The following is an 18,675-nucleotide window of genomic DNA, read 5'->3' on the forward strand; positions in this document are numbered from 1 at the left end:
GTAAAGTGCTTGGAACCATGCCTGGCATATAGTAAACACTATATAAATGTTTGCTGATATTGTTCGCCATGATCCTGTGGCTTTGAATATGTTGTTCTCTCATCCTGGAATGCAGTCCCCCCCCCTCCTTACTAGCTAATTCCAACTTGTCCTCCAAGATTCAGCTCAAGCAGCATCTCCTCCAGCAAAATGCTCCTGGCAGCCAGGTCTGATGTAGGTTCCCTCATCCATGTTCCCAGTTCCTGCAAATGTATCTGTCATAGCACTCAGTGCACTGAAGTACGGTTGTTGGTTTACTGGTCCATCTTCCCCCGATGCTGTGAGCTCCTTGATCGTAGGAAGATCTTATTGGGCTTTGCACCAGCAGTTAACTTAATCCTAGGACATAGAATGAATGGATGAAACCATACTGAAATCCGTCAAATTCCTAGGTTTATTCACTTGCTCATTTACTCCTTCGGTCATTAAAAAAAATCTGCTGAACATCTGTGACGTACCAGGTATTTTTTATAAGTACTTTTTTGTTGATCTATCTATAATTTCTGTGTCAGCCCTTGCATTTAGCTAGGACAAAGAGAGAAGGTAGATTTCAAGCTATAATTGCTTACAGTCTGACTTTATCAAGAGAAATTTTGGAGACCACGAGCCTTACTGATAACTGACTGAGTTGCTTCTCTCAAATTCAAAACCCTGTTTTAGACTACAGACTTCACAGCGGGACTCAGACATATCTGATTCGGAACTTTCAGCTAAAATAAGTGTTAGAGAGAGTGTTCTACCTAAAGAATGACTTGAATCCTCTTTTAAATCAGTTGCCACAATACTTTTAAAGCTGTTTATGCTACCTTCTTAGGTATGTTTCCTCACTATGGATTCAGTTCTGTTTTGAGGAGAATACTTTTCTGCTATGCTAAATGTGGAGACCCTTGCGTTTGTATAACAGCCCCGCCTGAAGTCTGCTGTTGCCGACTGCAGCATCTACTTTTCCTTTCCGCCTCAGTAACACTGCCCTGCTTTTGGCTGAGCAGCCTGTAACTCACAATAAGACTATTTCCCAGAGTTCCTTGTAGCCAGGTGTGGTCAAGTGACTGAATTCTGGTGTCTGAGTCACGTGTGTATACGTGTCCTGTTGCAGCTACAACAAATTACAAATTTAGCAGCTTAAAACAATACAACACAAATATATTATCTTATAGAGCTGGAGGTCAGAAGTCTGAAACGGGCCTTAGAGGAGTAAAGGTCCTGGCAAAACTATGTTCCTTCTGAGCCTCTAGGGAAGAATCCGTTTCCTTGCCCTTTCCAGCTTCTAGATGTTGCCTGGTTTCCTTGACTCGTGGTCCTTTCCTCTGTTTTCAAAGCCAGCAGCCTAACTAGCGCTCTCCCAACCCCATTCCCTCTCTCTTCCTCCACCCCTCCCCATGAGCTCCTTCGAATACACACACGTGTGGGAGCCCACACACACACCTCTGCTTCTGTCCTCACATCTCCTCTCCCTGACACTCCTATCTCTCTCTCATAAAGATGCTTGTGATTACATTGGTCCCACCTGGATAATCCAGGCTAATCTCTCCATCTTGAGGACCTTAATTTAATCTTACCTGCAAAGTCCTTTTTGCCACGTAAGGTAGATATTCACAGTTCCGGGGATTAGGACATGGACATCTTTGGGGAGCCATTATTGTGTGTATCACAGTGTGTGAATAGAGTATGGAACTTCTGGAAAATATGCTTAATATGCTTCTCACCTGGGAAAGGCATTCTTTAGCTCTTCCGCTTCTCTTTCTTCCTCCTGCCTGAAGCTGGGACATGATGGCTGGTGCTTCAGCAGACATTTTGAACCATGAGGTGACCTTCGGGGTGAAAGTCAAGCAGTTGGAAGATGGAAGAGAAACATTAAAGTGTGGATTCCTGAGGACCCCGTGGAGCCACCTCCAGACTTCTTTTACCAAATATACTTCTATCTTATTTAAGCCACTGTTACTTTTTTTTTCCAAAATGTGCAGCTGAACCTAATCCCAATCCCTCAAAACTATACCCAACTCTCTCCTTAATAAACTCCAAGTCTGAGTCTCTCAATCTACTACCCTCCCAATAGCATGGATATGACCTTTGCTGAGAAAATATTTTAGTAAAACGGACAGTGTTTTTATCGTGTTATTTGATCAGACACCAGCCTTTAGTTCTGCCTGCATGCTGAGCCATACAAACCTCAATATTAATCTGGGCTTTTAACATTCTTTCAAAGGTTTGACCATATTTGACTGTAATACCACCTGGAGAATCAGGGTGGGCAGGAATGGGCTACTGACACACCAAGTTCTAGTCCTGAATAACTTAAAATGGGGCATGTGTTGACCCCCTCTTCTTTAACATACATGTAAATAATCTACAATAGCAAGTAGCAAGCTAACTTTCCACGCCAAAGATCTGGCCTGTTTTACTATCAAGATTCAGAAGCGGCCCTGAGGAGTAACCAGCTCCAGCAAAACCAACGTCTGGAAGAAAAAGCAGCACAGTGATAACACCAAAACGAAAATCACTGATTTTGGCCCACATTCTTAAATATAGTCATCAGGTCTTCATTGAAAATCTGCAGTGAGTCAGGGATGCACAGCTGAGGGGACGGGGTCTCTCTCTTTAAGGACCCTGTATGCACTAATGGAGAGACAGGGCAAGAAATGAGAGCAATATCCTTTACTGTTTTATTATTTCCAGCAACCAGAAACTAAATTATCTGATCACTTAGAGCAGCCATCCTTCTCCGGCATTCTTCATATGGCTCTCTCCCATTCATTGTGTGAATCTTGTATTCTCTTTATTAATTCTAGCGATATCATTAAGTAGTCACTGCCTCAAGTCTAATCCATTTTGGAAGAAGCCAGCACTTGGGGCAGGGGCGATGATGAAGAAATGGGTCTAGAAAGCATAAACTCATGATGGGTTTTATATTTAGTCTGTCCTTTTCCTAGTTACAGGGTTTCTCCATTTGAAACATTCTCAACACGTTCTCTGAACAACAGCCAGATTCTCTTGGTCTGGAGTTGATGCGAATGAAATGAGGCTTGCACATTAGAAAGACGACATTCCACCCCAAAGCCTCTAACCCGGGTGGGATCTGGAGCTTGAAGTCACTCCCAGGCTGTGTTCACCCAGCAGTGCTCGGCCACGGGCCAGCTCCACAGTCCCACAAGATGCTTTCAGGGAATTTAGTGACAGAAAAGCCAGAAAACGAGTTTAAACTTGTTATAAATCAGAAGAGAACACAGAAACCCTTAGCTGTCTCTTTGGCTTGGGCACTGGGCAGAGCAGTCAGGTGTTGTACATGGTGGTAAGTGTCAATTTTTCCCTGACGTGAGCAAGAAAGGGAGGTTGCTCGAAGGTCAGGTTCTGGGAGGGCCTGGCGGAAGGGCCAGAGTTTGAGCTCATTTTTCTTGCTGTATCCCAAGGAAGGGGAATGGATTGCAGGGTAAGTCACAGAAGAGAGAAGCCCAGGCGTTCAGGGTAACGGAAGGCATTCCAGAGTGAGGGAGGGCAGGCTTGGGTCCCCTGCCAGCTGCGCCATTGCCAGGCCCAGGGCTTGGTTCCAATGCTCTCTTTTCTCAGTCAACGTGTTCCCCTTGGGTGACCTCACCCAGCCTCGCTGCTTAAGGGACGTTCCTACACACCAGTGACACCCAAATACTATCTCCAGCCTGCTCTCTCCCTGAAAACCCAGCCTCCTATGTCCACTGGCAGACTTGACATCTCCAGTTGGATGGCTACAGTATACGTCTGTCTCAGACAGAACATGGCCAATAATGAACCCAGGTTTCCTCCCCAACCTGCTTCCCCATCTCAGGTAGGCTAAGCTCCACCTGCATCCAATTAGTCAAGCTGGAAACCGGAAGTCAAGCCAGACTCCTCTTGTTCTCACACCCCGTGTCCCATGCATTCGAGGGGACTAGGAGCCCTGCCTCTGAGACAGACCCGGGACCCATTTGCTCCTCTCCCTCTCGCTGCCACCACAGAGCCCAGCCAGCATTAGATTTCTTACCCACTGAAAACAGCTGCTGGCTGGTCCCCTGCTTCTCTTGTCCCTCTGCAATCCCTTTGCCACCCAGCAGCCAAAGAGATCATTTAAAAACACACAAAACCCTCCCCTACTCCAGCCCTCCAGAGGCTTCCAGAGGGTGCAACCCCTCCCTCTCCCATCTCCCCTCCAGGCACCCGTGCCTTCCTGCTGCAGGTTCCCGCCTCACTGCTGTTCCTCCAGATGCACCGCTGCATCCTTCCTGCCACTCAGGCCTCCGTGTAAATGTCACCTCGCTCACCTCCCTGTCTTCACAGCCCCCAGTCCCCTCTCCCCGTCACCCCATTTTGTCTTCACTATTGCACTGTTTTTTCTTACCTAAATGCCGGAGACAGAAAAGGAGTTAGGGATTTCAGGAGGAGAGAGTGGGGCAGGGAAGGCGGGCAGTGTGGCTTGGCTGCCACCTGCTTCCCCGTGGGCTGTGCCCCCGTTTCCTACTGATGACTTGTTATCCGGGGCCCGCCCCAGCCGTCAGCAAGGTCAGGACACACAGGCCTCTGAGCAGCTCCTGTCACTCCTGCCACTGCTTCTGTTTTGTGGCCCTCAATGCCCACCCCTTCAGACAGCCAAGTCCCAAGGACTCAAAGCCGTTGCTGGGAGTGGGGTCAAGGGGGAGGTGTCCTTGGAGGCAAGATGGCAGCAGGCCCCAGAGAAGCCCAAGGCCGCGCCCTCCCCTGAAGGATGGCAGGGAGGGGAAACAGTGGTGGTGTCCTGCACATGAGCCCCTCTGGGTTTGGCGCGCCTCGCTGAAGGCAGCTGAGCAGGGATCCGGGACGGTAGCCAGCAGCAGAGGTGTAGGGGATGCAGGCTGACCAAGCAGTGCATCACCTCCCAAGGCCAACTGCAGGAAGGGACCACAGCACTGCTGGCCGTGGCCATGAGGCCCGGGTTGAGGGAGGGATCGGGGGAAAGGCCAGCATCCTGATGCCAGGAAAGCATGAGCTCATTCGCCGGCAGCTCTGACATCACCTCCCTGTAGCTTTTAAGCCTGATTCTTTTTCTGATTCACGCTTGACTCTCAGCCCCCGGTGACTGGCTCAGTGCTTTGCACCTAAGTGACGCCAGAGCATGCTGTGACTTCTGCCCTTCTAGGACTCTTTTCCCTTTCACAGCGACTTGCTGTTCCAGTCTGCATATAAATGTTAGCTGTCACATGATGCCATTGGTGTGGTTGCTTTGGATGGCTTTGTTCTTGGCCCTACATCCAATGCTTTCCTCCTCAATCTTCTGTTTCTCACTGATCCTAAGCACCTCCTTCTCTGTGAACCTTCTCCCGACACTGGGTGGGCTGGAATGACATACTCTTTCTGTGGCCCAAAGCACCCCACAAACACTCCAGTCTAGCCCTGGCAGCCTGCTAGCGCCCTTTTTTTGTTTAAGGCCAGAGCCGTCTTAATCATCACTACAGATAAACGAATGAAAGTGGTCCAATCAGTAGTCATGGCAATAATAATAATGATGATGATAAAGCCAGCACATGCTGATCATTTGCTCTGCACTGAAGGACACAGGGCTGAACTTTTTACAGGAATTATCCCATGCCCACCATCTCAGACTGTGCTCTTATCATATCTTAGAGAAACTGAAGCTTAGCAAGAGTAAGGCACGTCCCCAAGGTCACAGAGCTGGTGGGAGGGGAAACCTGGATTCAGACACAGGCTGCTTGCCTCGTGGCCACTCCTGTGGGAGATGCCAGGCTAAGGGCTTGGCTGTAGCTGGGATGGAGAAGGAGAGATGTTGGGGTACCTTGGGGTTCTTCTGACGTTTTGCCTCAGGAACTGGAAATTGAACTGGGAGTAGATCCCCTACTGATAGAGAAGGTCCCAGACCAATGTTTAAAAGGATGGGTTCATTCATCTCAATGAAACAGAGAAGCTTGAGAGATCGAAACTAGAGCCAGCTCTGAACTGTCTAGTCTAGGCCTGCAGCACAGGCCCAGGGAAGAGCCGGGAGAAAGGCTTGATTCCTACTTGAGGCTCTCTGCTCAGGAGATCAGTCCCAGGCCAGATTCCACTCTGGGTCGATAGAGGTGTGCATCACCTGTAAGTGGAAAGGAACCAAAATAACCATTGAGCAGTGTGCCCAGTCGGTACCCAGGACTACACTAAGTGCCCACCTCCATTTCCTTATTTAAATACTCATAACACAGTCTGAGGTAGATTCTGTGATCGACCCATTTTGCAAGTGGGTAAACTGGGGCTCAGGGTGGTTGAGTAACTCGTCCAAGGTGATGAACTAGCAAGTTGCAGAGCCGGGTGGGATTTGACCCCAGGTCTGTTTACAAAAGCCGAGTGTGTCCCACGAAGCCAGAGCTCCAGGGTACTGGAGCTGGCATTAGTGCAACGCCAATCAAGTCTTTGCCCAAGCACCTGTGTGGCCCAGACTCCGCTTGAAACCTGGCCTGCTCACACTGCCTGCTATGCACAGCTTGCCCGTCCCAAGGTGGTGGCAGGTGTCCAGCACACTCTGCAGACTTAAGCCTTAAAGCACGCTGTGCAAGCGTGTCAGCATTATTCCCTGACAGAGCGGTGAGACGGCTCAGATTCCAGGTAAAGTGACTGCAGCCTGCAGACCTGGGCGTCACAAAGGCTACCTCTTCTACTCCCCCTCAAGAAAGCCTTAACCCCTCAGGTTAATTTAAATACAAATGTTCACAAACCACATTTCAGGTTCAAATGTGCACAGATGAGATGACCATTGGACAACACTGGAAGGCAATAAAGCCCCTGACACCTTCCAGCCCTGGGTCCCTTCCAGCCCTCCTGGAAAGGCTCAGGACACCTGGCATTCGCTCACTTCTCCCCAGAAGCTGCAAATCTGCTTATTTGTTTTTCATTTCTGCCTTTGGATTGAGCGGGAGACGGTCATGGGAGCAACCACCCTCCGGGAGCAGAGGCTACACCCACAGTGGCCGAGACTCGCCGTCTCCCTGCGTGAGGCCCATCCGCGTAGCCATATCCGGCCTCCCCTTTAATAAGCTGATCGTTGAGCTAAATCCCGGGTGTGCTCCTCCTGGCCCTGGACGCTTTTGATTGACAAAACTAATCTCTCCTCCACCCTCACGTCTGCCGCTGCCTGCATCCTCTTGCAAATCATGTACTCGGCTGCTGACAATTAGATAGAAGACTTGGGATTCGGACGCGGGAGGGTTATGAGGTTATGAATCAATCGTGGGAGCCCGAGTGAGATAACAAACCGGGGGAGCCCGTCCCAGACACCTCGCCATAACACTCAGAGCCTCCCAGTTGATTTATGAGTTGGTAATAACCTCGCCCAGTCTCCTGCCCCCTATTATTTTTTATAATGCGCAGGGAAGCGGGAAAGTGCCGTCTGAGCGGCGGAGGGGAGGGGGGCTGGCGGGAGAAAGTCCACCGGTGGGGGGGTCCCGTCCGCCGGGCTGGCTGTCTTTCCTGCTGTGTGCGCTGTGAGTCGCTGAGGGGCGCAGTTGCCACGTGCCCGCGGAGGCCGGCAAGCCGATGTGCCTGGCCTGGAAGACGACCCCAGGGAGGTGGCCCCGGCCGGCCCTGCTTTAGGACTGGATAAGGCAGTGATGCTTGGGTATCACCGGGTTCAAAATGATAGTCTTGTGTGTCTGGATTTAAGTGTTCCAAACTGTTCGAGTCAGACTGACACAAATGCCTCCAGTTTAGAAGGGAGAACCACAGGCTGGATCAAAGCCAGTCGCATCGCAGGCAGTTTGAACTCTGCAGCCTGGGAGCCAGTGAGACCAACAGCAGGGACAGACAAGAGGAGAAAGGGGCACCAGGTCTTTCTGCCTCGAGAAGAGAGTTGAAGACTTCACCTTTCCTTCTACTCGTCGTCCTCTTTAGGTGCCAGCCAGGGTTGAACGAGGAGGAGGCAGTTCAGATTGCTGCCAAATGGGTTTTGTTTTGTTTTGTTTTTTGAAGTATAGTTGATTTACAATACTGTGTTAATTTCAGGTATACAGCAAAGTGATTCAGATATATATATATATTCTTTTAAAATTCTTTTCCATTATAGTTTATTACAAGATATTGAATGTAATTCCCTGTGCTATGCAGTGAATCCTTGTTGTTTATGTATTTGCCTTATATTTTTTAAAGCATTCATTTGTTGAGGCTTCTTTTTACAAGGAGGGGTGTGGTTTTTGAAAGAAAGTGTCAATGGGTGGAAAACCCTGAACCTTTCCTCTAAAGCAGTAGCTGCAAAATGCCCAACCAAGGTTGGTGCTGGTCTGTGATGAAGTTTCCATGGGCCATAAAAAGTTGAGAAAAAAATTTTAAATGTAATGAATATGTGCATATGAATGGATATGTATTATATGATGCCCATTTGAATATAACTATTGATCAATGAGCATTTATGAAACCCCAGCTTCATGCCAGGTCTTTGCTTGTTGCCAGAGATAAAACAGTATAACAGAGTCCTGCTCTCTCGGAACTATAGTTATGGGTTGAATTGTGTCATCCCCAAAATTTATATGTTGTGGTCCTAACCTCTGATACCTCAGAATGTGACCTTATTTGGATACAAGGTTGTCGCATGTGTAATTAGTTAAGATAAACTAGTTTAGGGTGGGCTATAATCCACTATGCCTTTATAAAAAGGAGAAATTAGACACAGAGGCATACATACAGGGATAACGCCATGTGAAGATGAAGGCAGAAATTGGGGTAATGCTTCTACAAGACCAGGCACACCAAAGACTGCCAGAAAAGCATCAGAAGTGAGGGGAGAGGCTGGAACAACTTCTCCCTCACAGCCTTCAGATGAACCAACTCTGCCCACACCTGGATCTTGGTCTTCCTGTCTCCAGAACTGTGAGACAATAAATTTCTGTGGTTTAAGCTGCTCAGTTTGTGGTACTTTGTTAGGCAGTCCCAGGAAACTAATACAGAGAGGGAAGCAGACACTGACCAAATCATCACGCTGTAGATGTCTAGTTCCAAACCAAGATAAGTGCTCCAAGAGAAAGCGCTCACTTCCTGGAAAATGTCCTCCAGAGGAGCAAAGCCACAAAAGCTGCCAGGCGGGAGTCCCACCCCCTCCACGAGGCCCTGTCAGCCTCCTAAAAGTTTGCCTGCTGCAACTCCCTCCTTTGTTTCTCCTTCTGTCCAACAAGCTGTCCATCAGCAGATCCCTTCCTAAAAGCATCAGAAGACATTTGAGATTCTCTAAGGCCTAAAATGAAAAAGCAGGCAAATAACAAGAAGTTCAAGTTGCTGCTGCTTCTCTGAGCCATGCCGATGACTTGGTGAGACACTTGGCTCGAAAATGAATGTAAAACACAGACTCTCTCCGTAGCTCATGTGTGTTTTGCTTATTACGTTCCAGGAGCTGTGCTGGCATTGCACATACAAAAGCATCTCCTTTAACCCCAGAGCCTAAGCAGCAGGTCCTTTTATTATTGTCCTCATTTTCATATGAGGAAATGCGGGCACAGAGCAGGTAGGTTACCTAATAATAAACAGGCCATTTCAGCAAAACCATGGGCCTGGATTTTGGAGAGAGTTTTGTATACATGACCTTGTTTTATCCTGGAAGTAGGTGGGATTTCCCCCAGTTGACCCATGAAAATGGAGATTGGGGTGGGTGGTAATTAAGGGACCTGCCCAGGATCACACAATTTGGAAATGACATACCATGAGTTGAACTCCTATCTGCCTGACTTTATAAACAATGTGCTTTATTGCTTCATATGCTTGGGAAGCAAGTGTATATCTATTAAATTTGTCACCATTTTCCATGGAAAAACTCAAGCCCATTGCCAAATAATACCTCTCAAAAAATGCTACTAGACTTTTTATCACGCTAGTTCTTCCACCTGTATTTCCTTCTGTCTACTGCCAGCTATTCGTTGTGTCCGCCCCGCCCAAACCCAGTTGAACATTTGCTCATAAGCTTTCTTTGTAGTGCATTTTTTATTGTTTTTTTAACAAAGTCATAAAAGAATGGTCTAAATTTGTAAAAACTTCCCTACTTAGTGTGTCGTTCAATTCATCTGCAAAATAGAGATAATAATCTATTTACACCATATAATTATTATAGTAGAATCATTCCAAGCCTGGAATATAGAAAGTGCTCAATAAATTATTAGCTCAATAGCTAACAGTAATAATTATTATTATCACTAAATTAGTGTCTGTACTTCAGGAAAGAAGCAGAGTACAGAAGATAACTTTTCCAATTATTCTTCTATGTACTACCTGGAAAGTTATTCAGAGATAAGGGGGGCAGAATGGTGTAGTGGAAATAATATTTCACATGAGATTGCCTGGATTCCAACCTTGGCTCTATTAGGTACTAGCATGTGACCTGGGGCCTCTCTGGGCCTCTTTAAAACAGGTATAAGAGTTCTTATATTTTACATAGTTATTGTCAAGATGATGTGTGACAACAGGGTTAAGTGTCCAGCTCTGGCCTAGTGCACAGTGGGCACTGGGGAATGCCATCCTTTTGGCGGGCTTTGTCCTGCACATGGCACCTGCATGCGTGGTGAGGTGGCACAAGGCTGCCCTCTCTACTCACAGGTGCAGCAGAGACCTTGGCAGATACGTGAAAATCCAATGGAGGACGGAGTCATAACCTTGCCTAAGGAGTACCGTGAGCTCACTCACGGCAGGAACCGTCTTATCCTTGGTTGAGCTCCAGAAAAATAGTTTACTCAAGTGGAAGTGTCTTTCTCCAGTGGGGAGGACTGATGAGTAAGTTATCAATTGCTTCAGTTACCAGAACCATGAAATATAAGCTACCAAGCTGCAGGTAACTTGAAATTTGCAGGTGACTGGAAGCTGTCTTTTGTCAAGTTTGCATAATCTAATTTGGGCTCAGATTGATACAAAACTTTGGGGGAAATGAAGGAAGTGTTTCATAGTAGGATCTGCTTGGGTTTTGACTTATTTCAAAAGAAGATCCAGGTATCCCTCATTCTTTAGGGGAGCTTAAAACGCCAGAAGCCAAGCCCAGAATAGAACACTTTTATAGTAAGGGTCTCCCCCAAGCCAGAAAGAGAACTTTCTAAAATCTCGCAAGATCTTACCAGCTTACTCAAATCCAGTTTATATTGATCTAGAGTTAATACAACTTGGGAAGAGGTCACTGAGTCCCACTCTACCCAAGTAAACAAGTAAGCAAACCCCAGGGAGGGGTGCTGGGGGTCACCCTTTGTCCAGGACTGTGGTGAACAGCCCTATTGGAGTCTACAGAAGGCCACTCCAAGGCTCAGAGCCAGCCAGATGGCCAGACAGTGACCAATTTGAGGCCCATGACCAAGCCACCTGTTCTGTACTCCTCAGGAGGCAAGACAGCTTTGCGAGTCCTGCCTTCATTCCTCTGCTCTTTCCCCAGAGAGCAGCGAGAGCACAGGACCCGGGGGCAGCAGGAGGCTGTGCTCCATACCCTCTCTACTTGGGTCCGTAGCCCTGACTCTCCACGTTCTCACCACTTTAGGCTCAGAGGCCAATTCTTCCCTCTCTGCTCCTTAACAAAAAAGGATTTTTCTCAGTGCAAAAGTCATATATGAATGTTCTATGAACTCCAAATAATAAGGAAATGTAAAGAACAGAAATTTCCCATAATTTGACCCTCACCTCTCCCCAAGATAACCTAAATTTAACAGTTTAAATATACTTCCAGGGCTTCCCTGGTGGCGCAGTGGTTAAGAATCCGCCTGCCAATGCAGGGGACACGGGTTCAAGCCCTGGTCCGGGAAGATCCCACATGCCGCAGAGCAAATAAGCCCGTGCGCCACAATTACTGAGCCTACGCTCTAGGACCCATGAGCCACAACTACTGAAGCCCGCGCACCTAGAGCCCATGCTCCTCAACAAGAGAAGCCACCGCAATGAGAAGCCCGCACACCACAACAAAGAGTAGCCCCCGTTCACCACAACTAGAGAAAGCCCACACACAGCAACAAAGACCCAATGCAGCCAAAAATAAATAAATTAAATAAATAAATAAATATACTTCCAGAACTTTTCTCCTCCACATCTGTATATATCTATACATATGTAAGTAATAGAATACAAATATAAATATATATTTTCTATTGTAAAAATGTCATTTTACGATATACACTGTTCTCAATATGCTTTTTCATTTAATACGGTAGGTGTTCAATAAATATTTGTTGTATGGATGAGCCATAATTTATGTATTGAATCCCCAAGTTGTGTCCAAATGCCCTGCCAATAAACATAATTATATACATATATAAGACATAATTGAAATACGGGCTTACAACACATATAGAAACATAAAGCATACCTGCATATAATAAATATATATTGAAATATACCAACAATTCACGCAGGTTGTGAAGAAGTGTTTCAGGTGCCCTCTGGTGTATTTCATGGATATCCCTAGTATAAATGTTGATAAATTAGCCTCAAAAAGAAAACTTTCAGCCAAATGTTTTGGGATCTTTGGGAATAAAGAGCGGCTATTGTGCACTTGTTCTTAATGTTTTTATATTGGCTTTAAGTCCTTGGCAGGCAGGGCAGCTTGGGAAAGATAAGAACCAGAATCCAATAGTAGTAACAAAAGGCAACAATCAATTTTAGATAGAACAGGAAAAAAAGTCTGCTGCAAATTCTTATTATTATAAGAAGGAAAGAATGATTGGGAGAAGGAGGAAAGAAGGAAGAAAGGAAAGAGAAAAGAGAAGAATAAAAATGTTTTCTCCTGATGGTTATTTGGACTCTTCTTGCCTGGTTATACAGTGTAATAATTGTAGGTCTTATAAAGGACATAATATTATGACAGATTTCCCTTCCTTGCTTGTTCCTGAGGCTGAACCTGCAACGGTTTACTGCCTGCTCACAAGGCTGAGGCTGGCCCTTCCTGGATTAGTCCCACGAAGCCTAAAATACCCCACACCCAAGAGAATGAGACTGTCCACAGCCCCAGACATCGTTGTGCGTGCTCAGGTACCCCAGGCAGTGCCCACGCGTGTCAGGGATGGCAGTGGCGTGTGTGCTGCTACAGACTGAAGACCGTGACCTGGGCAGCCAAGGGCAGCAGCCCAGCCCCACTAGGGCCTGAGGACGGTCACACGAGTCCCCAGATGAGACAGTGACTGTCATGGTGCCTACACCAACGACAGGAAACCCAGGTCTGTGGTTCCCGCAGTGCTAGGGGAGAAGGGCCAGGGGCTTTTGTGACTTTCACTTCTTTACCAAAAAAATGCTTACATGTGATCCTTCAGCTCTGTGAATGCAAACCGGAGCCTGGGGGACTGGGAAGAACAATGAGGCCGGACATGAGTGCAGAAAGCCAAAGGGGGTAGAAACCCAGACAATGGTACCGAAGGCTGGGGTGGGGTGGAGGGGGGAGCGGATATGATAGCAAGGAAGGAGTTTCAATGTGAACGAATACTAATTAGTGACATGGATATTAATGATGACAGTAATTAACAGGGGAAAGGAAGGGCTGTCATTGTCCCAGGGTGAGTAATCAATCTTGGCAGGTGATAAATAATGGTTCAGCAAGCTCAGCAGAAAGATAATCCTCTTGCCGGGGGAGAGCTGTTGCTGATGCTGGAAACCTCTCCGTTTCTAGGCAACCCACAAAAAAAAGGACTGTTTTTCTTTTGAGGGAAAAACAGGTTAGAGTCTCTCCCCCCAGCCCCCAACTTGGGATTACAGTTTGTATTTGATTTCTGCTTTGTTCTTCATTTCCTAGGACAAATGTTGAACTTGTATAATTTGGAGGAAGTGGACACACACACACACACACACACACACGAGACATACTCTCCCTTTCTCTCTAAGAATGTGAATGAAAAGGAGTGTTTTTGATCCAAAGTTTAGTTCATAGATGCCATCTGGGAGCAAGAGTGGGGAAATGCTTAGAAGTCTTGCTTTTGAGGTTGGAATGCAGGGAACTTGCAGGGCCATGTCAGTGGAGGCTAGTCCTGGGATGGGGGGACAGCACAGAAAGGGGAGGACAGTCTACTGTGCAGGGTTCATTCACCTTCCAGAGAGCCAGAGAGAAACAAAATATCTAGGCACTCAGGCCTGTACTGGTCTCACTTCTGAACCCCAGTCAAATTTCTGAGCAATTTTAATTCTGGAAAAAGGGCAATATTCATTCAACCCCTCTGCTGGGATTTCCAGTGTTTTAGCTGGGAGTCCATGCCACGAGAGCTTCTGGCAGGCCCTCTCCCTCACACCATGCCTCAGACCCATGACAAGACTCGGATATCTAGAAATGCTGCCCTTTTCAGGCTGTTTTCCATCAAACATTTCATCCTGAGGTGACAAAGCCACCTTCGAAGATCTGAACTGGTTTAAAGTGAGATTTTTGGGGTGACAAAGGTAGATTGCACAGAAGTTCAGAACCTCCCAGAAAATTGGACTCCTCTACCCACACATGAACCGCACTGGCCTAAGAACACTGGTTCCAGGTGCCGCATTTAAAGGGAGGCAAACAAAGGCAAATATATTCTGAGAATTGGGACCAAAATGAGGAGGGACCCCAGATCATATCACGAGAAGAAACAGCTGAGGAATCCAGGCGTGTTTCACCTGGAGGGAAGGAAACTCAAGGAGAACATTGATAATACATTGGATGGACTGTCCAAATAGTTGAAGGATTGTCTCACAGAGTGAGAGGTCTGAGTTCGTTTTTCTGTCATCAGAGGGCAAAACTAAGACCAAAGAGAGGAATTCAGAGAAAGGCAAATTTCTGTTGAGAGAAATCGAAGATGATTTAACTGGGACAGGTTGTCCATCAGGAAATTTGTGAGTTTCCAGGCACTAGGATTTTTCTAAATGGAAATTACAGCACCTCTTGTCCAGGGTGTTGTGGATGGGGCTTGTGTATTGGCTAGGGTTGGAGTAGATAAGCTTTAAAAGTCCCCTCTGATTCTTAAGATTTTATGTTAATTAAGGCATTACTAGATGCCAAAACAGATAACCCTCAAATATCCGGGGCTCAACACGACCAAGTTTGTTTTTCAATCAGGTCACCCCAAATGGGCCTCAATTTTCATGTCTGTTCAGGATCCCAGGCTCCTTCCACACATGGCTCTGCCCTCCCCTAGGCCCCTGGAGTTCTCTCCATTCAGCCAGCAGATGGGGATGAACGGTGTGGAGGGTCACACAGGAGTTGTATGGTCTGAGTCTGGAAATCGCTTACGGCATTTCCACCCACATTCCATTGTCAGAACTCAGTGCACACCCAACCGCAGGAGAGTCTAGAAATGTAATCTAGCTGTGGCCCAGGGGATAGAGGACAGAGGTTTTGGTGAACACAGAGAAGTTTCTCCCACAGACACAGGAGCTGATTCATTCTGGATGAGCCCAGGCCAGAAGAAATTAGAGATTTTTTTCAGGAACCTGTGAGGTCATCTGTGTTGGGCAGGCCTTGTCAGTTGAGGATAGTGAGATAAAAGGAGTCTCCTCCCTCAGGAACTGGTCTGGGGCCAGGCGTGATAAGACTTCCTCTAGCCTGTCATCAAAATATGTATTCTCAGGAAGGCCCCTCCAGAAGCGCCCTAGAGAAATGTGGATACAAGACCATCCTGAGTCATCAGAAGTGGATTTTGGGGGGAAAAGAATGGAACTGTGACTACAGAAGCATACTAATGGATGGAAAGGGTTGGTTAGGATGGAAGAGTGTCCATATTACCTAGCTCTCCAGGTGTGTGCTAATTGGAATTAGGAGTCTCTTGGGTAACCGTGTTTCTTCTGGCACAGAGCTAAACATCCATGAGGTCTTCAGTTGACATTGCTTTATCCTTGCAGGTACTGACGTTGTGCAGTGGCTTATGAAGAACCTCTCCATTGAGGACCCAGGTACCTGACCCTTGACCCTGACTTTACCCCCATGATATTAGTGAACAACCCATAACCAAATTCCAAACCAGATTCTCCTATCCTCCTGAGAACTGGGCTTATACACGTGAATTCCAAGATGTAGAATCACTCTATTTACAAATAGCAATTTATTTTCTCCGCTGAATTTCTATCTTTAAATTTAAATCACCCTTGGAGGAAATGAGCAACTATTTAGAATGCCAAAGAGCCCAATACAATAACATGGGAAATGAGATGGACTCTGGTTAGCCCAGCAATTAAAGATAAGTTGTAGCACTGTCACGGAACAGCCTTCTGGAGCCAGCTCTTAAAATTAGATTGCCTGATCCACAATTAAGAGGTTTAATTATTTGCTAAGACTCCTTCTGTTCTCTGCTTCTGCAAGAAGTGAAGGAATGATTTCTTTTTCAACTTTAATTGTGCAATGCAATTACCTCACCAGGAAAACAACAGCAAACCCTGGCCAGTAAAACAGTTTCCAAATCTGTCCTCCCAACAGCAAATAAGCAGTACAATTTATTTGCATAGCAAAATTAGAAAATGCAGGGTTCCAGAATAAAATGAAAATTCTAGATAAGAAAACTTTTCTGAATTTATTATATACTCCCCATCTTAACTAAGTATTCTTGCTGCCTGAAGGTCATATTTACAAACATCCACTAATGTATTCTGATGTTCTTGGGGATTAGACCTATTTGCCTCAAACTGAATGCCCTTCAATTGTTATGCTTTTTAAAGATTTTTTTCAAGTGCCCATTCTAGGTGTCTGACCTTCAGCTGTGATTCCTTGCCGGGGTCAGTGTGTCAGCTCGGGCATTCTTATATTTTAATCTGATGCTCCTAATAGACTATTGACTATGAAACAATACAACTTACATAGAGTTCAATTAAACATAGGCGCCAGAAATCTGAGTGCCAGAAAAGCAGGTCATGAACGGAACACTAGCCTTTTTCCCCATCATGATTAATGGCCACTCTCATGAGTAGTGAAAATTCTTAATTCTAGTCAAGTTCTTAATCCTCAGGGGGAAACTATAAATGCTAATCCTTTTAAGGAGAAAACCCAAATCAACTGCCCTACGTGTTTGCCTTACACAGCCTGGACTTCTGATTGTCCAGTTGTGAAAACTGGACTGAATAAGTCTCCACCAGTTCGTTTACATGTATGTAGAGTCACCCTTCTTCGTGGTGGTCTCCTCTTCCAAGAGCACTGTTTTCTTTGCCCTTCTAAAACAGTCATCCTATTTCTGACAAGTATTTTATCCTTATCATCAGTGGTGGTAGTAGCAGCAGTAATGGTATATTCAGAGAACCCTGAACCCCCTAGTGGTAGAACAGGCTTCAGGAATCCTCTGGTCCCGGTATGAGAAGCTTCTCTGAAAGGTCCCGAATGATAGGAGTCTTATCTATGACGGTCTATTATACTTTGATGCCCTTGGGAGGACATGAAGGTGTTGGGACCTGTCTGGGCTTCTGAGAAGTAGATGAGCAGCAGAAGTTAAGAACAATTCACCAGCAGAAATGAGGCAAACAAAAGCCCTGGGAAGGCGGGTATCCAACATCTGCCCTCCCTCTCTTCTTCCTTCCCATCTGCCATGTCTCCAAGCGAAAGCCTTTTGAAGAATGAAGTGAGACTTCTAGCTCCTAGATTGGTGACATGAAAGTCTCCTTCTTACTGGATTTTACTCTTCCTTCCCTGGAGAAGGAGAAGTTGCAGGTGATGAAACTTCCCTTTTCTGCTGGACCCATGGTTCTTGAAGCATATAGACTTCAAAAGCCAACTGGTCACCACTAAGCAAGTAAAATACATCTCCATTCATTCTGATTCTCCCAGTTACAAGTGTACGCTCCTTCCAAAGGAGAATAGCAGGTTCTAAATATGCAAAACGGCTGGATTATATACAACCTCTTGAAAGTTGTAGCATTGTCACGGAACAGCCTTCTAGAGCCAGCTCTTAACATTACATTGCCTGATCCACACCTGAGGTTTAATTATTTGCTAAGACTCTTGAAGAGTTTGCAGATAAAACCAATACAAGTCACTTAAAAAAATTCAGAGCTTATGAAATTAGTAATTCCTAGAGACTCCCTGAGTGTGTCAAATAATTTCTACAACCAAAAATTAGTTTTTATCAGTTAGAGTACTTTTATATTTGTGAAAGATTATCATGTGTGATAGAACCATTTAGATTTCTTTTTTCTTAGCTCTGCTCAAAGTAAGTATAAATTTGTAACCATTTATGTGAATCTATTTATGGCTGGTGCTAAAGTAACAAAACAACAGGTAGATTGTGGCAAAAATATAAGGATTTCTATTAGGTTGGCCTCCCTAGGCTACTGCCCACTGCACTGCCTGCCCTTCCTCCAGTTCTCTGAGATACTGAGCTTTCCCTCTATGTCCATAAAAGAAGGGTAACGCCCTCCTCATCGCTGGTGGGACTGTCATGTCCGGAAATGCAGTGTGAGTCCGAAGACTCTATGGGCTGCATGCTCATTGCTGGCGGTGATTTAAAAAAAAAAAAAAAAGGATGAAACTAAAAATATGAATCAGGGCTGCCAGCACTTACTGAGCACTTACCCTGCACCAGACACTGCTAAGCACTCTATGTGAAGCATCTCACTTAATTAAATACAGGCTTATCCACACCAAAGCCCATGGTCTTAACTGGGAAGGTGGACTTTCTTCTGGAAGCTTTAGGGACGTTAACAATGTCAGACTCTCAGAGCTAGGATCCAGGGGATCCAGACACATGTGGGGCCCTCTCCAACCACTGACATCTCCCCCCCCCGCCCCGTCCAGTG

General features: G+C 46.1%; 1 protein-coding gene across 4 annotated transcripts in view; it reads left to right on the forward strand.

The window, feature by feature from the left end:
- RGS6 (regulator of G protein signaling 6) overlaps positions 1-18,675 on the forward strand; it is a 597,551-nt gene that overhangs the window by 482,866 nt on the left and 96,010 nt on the right. For all 4 annotated transcript variants that reach the window (XM_007184397.2, XM_057544118.1, XM_007184399.2 and 1 more), the window contains exon 4: positions 15,802-15,852. In XM_007184397.2, the coding sequence (XP_007184459.1) occupies positions 15,802-15,852 (51 nt within the window). The remainder of the gene's footprint in view (positions 1-15,801; positions 15,853-18,675) is intronic.

Source organism: Balaenoptera acutorostrata, chromosome 3, assembly GCF_949987535.1.
Source record: "Balaenoptera acutorostrata chromosome 3, mBalAcu1.1, whole genome shotgun sequence".
NCBI lineage: Eukaryota > Metazoa > Chordata > Mammalia > Artiodactyla > Balaenopteridae > Balaenoptera > Balaenoptera acutorostrata.